At 59.7% G+C, this 5,201-nt stretch overlaps 1 protein-coding gene across 1 annotated transcript in view; it reads right to left on the bottom strand.

Moving 5' to 3' along the window:
- SMPDL3B (sphingomyelin phosphodiesterase acid like 3B) overlaps window positions 1–5,201 on the bottom strand; it is a 36,686-nt gene that overhangs the window by 7,140 nt on the left and 24,345 nt on the right. Inside the window, exon 3 of the mRNA XM_006164595.3 lies at window positions 1,759–1,856. Within this exon, the coding sequence (XP_006164657.2) occupies window positions 1,759–1,856 (98 nt within the window). The remainder of the gene's footprint in view (window positions 1–1,758; window positions 1,857–5,201) is intronic.

Genomic DNA, 5,201 nt, shown 5'->3' with positions numbered 1-5,201 from the left:
AAGCACCCGCTCAGGGGGGGGGGGGGGGGTGGCCACCCTGAGGTAGCAAACAGGGACCCTAAAAATACAGTAGGGTACGGGCCCAGAATGGAACCACAAAATGGCCAGGCTTTGAGAGGGAGGCAGTGGTGGCTCCGGGCTGACCTGGGCGGTGTGGCCTAGACCTGGAACGAGGGCTTTTTCCAGCACCCCAGGAAGAAGATAAGACACGGGTTTTCGTGGCCCAGTGTCGGCACCCACTCCAGAATTAGGGCAGTAGCTGGGCCCACCAGGACCGGAGGGCATGCGCAAGCCCATCTGGAACCAAAGTCCAGATGAAGCCCTTCCTGACCCAGAGAAAACCCCCTCCCCACAGTCCTTCCTTGGCAACCCATTTTCTGGGGCCGCGCCCTTCTTGGGAGCTGGTTCTCCCTCCCTCCCCTTGGCTACACCTACTGTGTGTCCACAACTCCGACTCTTCCTGAGCGGGGGACAGAGCTCGTGTCACTGCGCGTGCGGGCCTGGCCACCCTGCACCCCGCGTTCCTGCGTCAACGCCGCAGTCCCTTCTCCACTCCCCCATCCTGCTCTAGGATATTGGTCACGCACATGCACCCTACGTGTTCTTCAAGCTACCAAGTCTGGGACTTGGAACGGGACAGTTGGCTGTGCGACCAGCACCTTCGCCACCACGCCTCCTGGCTGGCCTGACTCTGTCTGTTTATTTATTTTTGAGAGGATTTTTGCTATAGGGTGCATGCACTCCTCAGAGGGACAGACAGAAAGTGAGGAATCACCCCCAGGGGGATGCCCACCCTGCAATCCCTCCTCCTCCACTCTCCTGAGATCTTGGGCACACACAACACGCAGCCAGCATGAGTTTCAAGCCACAGGGTCTGGGACTCAAACCACGGTCACGCATGTGGGAGGCCAGTGACACAGCCAGTATGCCACCTGCCGACCCTGGTCGCAGTCGTTTTTAATTGCCAGAGGACACGTGTGCTAGGCAGAGACGGAGAAGCACCCCGCTCGCCTCTGCTCCTCCATCTGTCGAGATCTGGGACACGCCTTTGTGTGGCAGGCTTCTCAAGCCTCTGGGGCCAGGATTTGAACCTGGTGGGCCAGGTGGACTCTGGCTCCCAGTGTGTGCAGACCTTAGCCCCTTTGCTAGGGCCAGCCCTGTTATTTATTGTTATTGTCCTTATCGCCACAACTAAGACCCACAGAGAACAGCTGGGCCAGAACCCGAGGAGGCCAAGGGCGCTGATCCAGCCCAGGCTCGAACACGCAGTCTGCTCAAAAATGCTGGCAAGGACTGGTCTCCGGGCACACGGACCCCAAGCCCCGACATGTCCATGGGCTGCTGCCCACATGCACCCCATCCCTGCCTGCCCCATGGCTCTCTGAGGCAGCACCTGGCTGGAAACTGCGCCCCCAGCGGCATGGTCTGCGGGCAGTGAGCTGCGGGTGTTGGCACCAGGGCCAGAGCAGGGACAGGCTGCTATGGGCTCAAGTGAGGCTCGCCCGATGGGGCCGTGACGGCCGTGGACCCTGGAGAGGGCTGCGAGGCCGGGGCGACACAGGCGGGAGCTGAGAGCTCCGGCCCTCCCTGCACCAGGGCGTGTGGGAGACAGCGCACAGGTGGCCAGGAGGCACCTGGCATGGGCTCAGCTGGCAGCAGCCGACACGCGAGGCTCCACTGGGCACCTGGCCGCTGGCCCACTGTGCCAGGCCCTGCTGGGGGACGGGGGCACTGCAGGCCCCAACAGCCAAGTCTTACCTGGAAAAACCTCCCTGATGAGCCGGGTCACGCGGCCCACGATCTCCAGCACTGCGGCCTCACCCAGTCTCTCGTCGGGCACGTGGGGTGTGTCGTCCCTGCAAAACACCACAGGCCCACTCGGGCAGGCAGCTCGGCCGAGGCGCACGAGCCACTGGGAGGCTCTGGGTGGGAAGGACGTCTGGGGGCCGTGGCCAGGTGCCAAGGGGCCCGACAGGACGGGTTCAAGCCCGGCTCTGCCGCTTACCTGCTAGGGCCCTGGGCTGGCGGGCTGCCCTGGGCCTCCAATACCTGTCTGCAGGACAGCGACAATGGAGACCCACACACAGACCTGGGGCGGCCGCTCGGGCCGTGCTATGTGGTGCCGGCTGTGCCCTCGGGAGCCCACGCGGGTCGTGCTGTGTGGTACCGGCTGTGTCATCTAGAGGCGGGACCCGCGCCCAGCAGCCAGTCGTGGGGCCCAGAGTCAGTGGCCACCTGAGTGCTGTGTGGGCCCCGAGCTCCAGGAATGTCAGAGCCGGCTTCAGATCCAGTTGACACACTTTCCAGAAGGGGTCTGGGCCTGCCCCAGGACTTTTTTTGTTAATTTGCTAGAAGGCATGTGTGCTTGCAGAGAGAGGGGATTGAGAGGGTGAGTGAGGAAGCCCCTCCATGGGGCCGCCCCAGCCCCTTCCCCACGTCACACGCCCCAGATCTTGGGCACACAAATGCACTTGGTATGCTTTTAAATTTTGGCAAGGTTTTTGCTATGATGCAAGTCACTCGCCACAGAGACAGAAAGCAAGAAATCACCCCCCAGAGGGGATGGCCACTATGCAATCCCTTCTCCTCCACTCTCCTCTCAGGATCTTGGGCACACACGTACATGCGCCCGGCGTCAGATTAAGCTACTGGTTCTGGGATTCGAACCACAGTCAACTATGTGAGAGTCCAGCAACATAGCCATTACGCCAATTGCTGAGCATTTTTTTAAGAGGTTTTTGCTATAGGACGCGTGCGTTCTCAAGAAAGACAGAGAGTCAAAGAAACACAAAGTGAGAAATCACCCCCCAGGGAGGATGGCCAAGCCTAATCCCTTCTCCTCCATTGGCATGCTTCTTAAGCCACTGGGTCCAGGACATGTGGGGGCCGTGTAGGAGCAGCTGCCTTAACCACCGGTCCCCCAGCTGCCCCCAGCCCCATTTTATGCCTGACTCGTGACCTAAGTACTGGGACTTGCCCAGAAATGCAAAGTGAGAGACCCAGGGAGGGGACGCAGCCAGTGGGGCTTGCAGCTGGCTGGGCGTCCCGAGCCTCTGCAGCCCAGCCTGAGTGAGGCGGTTGCTGGCCAGCTCTCGCCTGGACACCAAGCAGCTTCTTGCTGTCTACACAGCTCCTCCAGGGCAGCGCCTCCTCCGTGTGGCCCCGCCCACCCGTTTGCTCCCTGAACGCACCCTGCCACATGAGGGCCACTGTCAGGCCTCCCACCCAGACCGAGGCAGAGAAGGCTGGGCCTGCTCCCAACTGCACACGTCCAGAGCGCGGGGAGGCGCCCGCCACCACGCTCCAGTACATGCTCCCCTCGCCCACCCTGCGGCATCTCTGACCCTCCCAGGGCAGCAGGAGGGCCTGTGTGGCTCTGAAGGCCCCCTGTGGACCACCAAGGGGCAGAGCAGGAGCCCAGAGCCCAGGAAAATATCCTCATTTTCTTCTATTTGGGGGACCTACTGGGCTGTGGGGAAAGTCATGGCGTATTTTCTGTTTTCCGAGATCGTTTATGACGATCAGTCGTTGAAGATCAGTCAGTGATCAATGGCCCGTTCTGTGCCACAGCCTTCTGCCGTCTTTCACCGCGCTTCGTAATTCCTCGTCCACAGAAGGACCTGTCTTTGACAGCCAAGAGCCCAACGAGGTGCTGATGTACAGCCTCATCTGAACGGAACGTCCCTCGCACGGGGTTCAGAAGAGCGGACAGGGCAAGCGTGATGGCGCCAGGTCAGGCGACGAGTGGGCGTGGCGACACCTCCCCTCCGAGCTCTAGGCGTTTTTGACGCGTGATCAAACCTGAGTGCGGCCCCGCGCGGTCATGGTGGAACACAACTCCTTTATGACCAACGAGGTCTGGACGTTCCGGAGGCTGGGTTCGTTCTAACTGTCCAAGTGTCGACAGTACATGTTCAAGTTGATCGTTTGGTTCTTCGGTAGGAGCTCGAAAGACACAACACCTTTAAGATCCCGCCACACTGAGAGCATGACCTTCCTCTGACAAATGTCTGCTTTCGGTGCCTTTGAGGCGAATCGTCACATTGGGACCAAGACCGTCCCCACCACATTGTGGAAAACCATCCACTTCCCTTCACCTTTAAGGAGTGTATTACAGTTTTGTTGTTGTTTTTTTATTTTCCCCCAAGAGGTTTTGCCTTAGGGCACATGTGCTTGCTGGAGAAAGAGACAGAGACAGTGAGAGGGAAGGTGAGACATCACCCCCGGGTGGAGAGCCGCGCTGCAGACCCTTCTGCGTTCTCCTCTGGGCATGCGCGCACGCAGTGGTGAGTCTCAGTCAGCCACGCGGGAGTCCAGCACTGTAACCGCTCCACACCTGCTGTCCCTACACAGCCCATCCGCACTTGGAGTCTGGAGGGACCCACATGCACTTGCTCACGTCTCCCTGCCCCTTCAGTGGTCACTGTCTGCAATCTCCCGGGTCGTGTAATGTGGGCCGGACCCCATCAGGGCCTCTGTTTTGTCACCATTGACCTTGGTCGGCCTTCCAGACTGAGGAAGGTCGAGATCAAAAGCCCAGCGTGCAGCTCCGGGCACCGTGGGCAGGGCCTCGCCTGCGGAGCGCTGTCGCCGCCCGGGCCGCTGTACCTTTCCATGAGCTCGATGTGCGCGTGTCCCTTACGGAAGTAGGACAGTAAAGTGGCGAAAACGCCCAGTTTAACCTTCCATTTTCAACTTGTTAAATCTCAAAATCTCAATCAAATCGCTTAACTTTTTAAAAATGAAGCTAGAGCTGCCGGCTGTCAGATGACACAGCAATAACACAGACGGTATCTCCGGCCCTTCCCAAAGTGACCTGGCCCCTCTACGGCCAGCCCAATAACTGCCTGGGGGGAAACACACGCAGCTTCCACAGGGTACCCTGCAGGGGCTGCGGCCTCCCAGAGAAGCCAGATGTCTCTACAACTGAAGGTTAGAAAGGGCCCTGGGGACCAGCAGTTAGCACAATGGCTGTGTCGCTGGACTCCCTGTACTCAACTGCGGTTCGAGTCCCGGACCCAGTGACTTAAACTCACGCCGGGTGCATGTACGTGCGTGCCCAAGATCCCAGAGGAGAATGGAGGAGAAGGGATTGCAGCGTGGCCATCCCCCCTGGGGGGTGGTTTCTCGCTTTCTGTCTCTCTCTGTCTTTCTGGCAAGTGCACACACCCTATAGCAAAAACCTCTCCAAAAAAAAAAAA

Source organism: Tupaia chinensis, unplaced genomic scaffold (genome assembly GCF_000334495.1).
Source record: "Tupaia chinensis unplaced genomic scaffold, TupChi_1.0 Scaffold143646_1, whole genome shotgun sequence".
Lineage (NCBI taxonomy): Eukaryota > Metazoa > Chordata > Mammalia > Scandentia > Tupaiidae > Tupaia > Tupaia belangeri.
The sequence above is the reverse complement of the archived record's forward strand: the minus strand, read 5'-3'. Positions and strand labels throughout refer to the sequence as shown.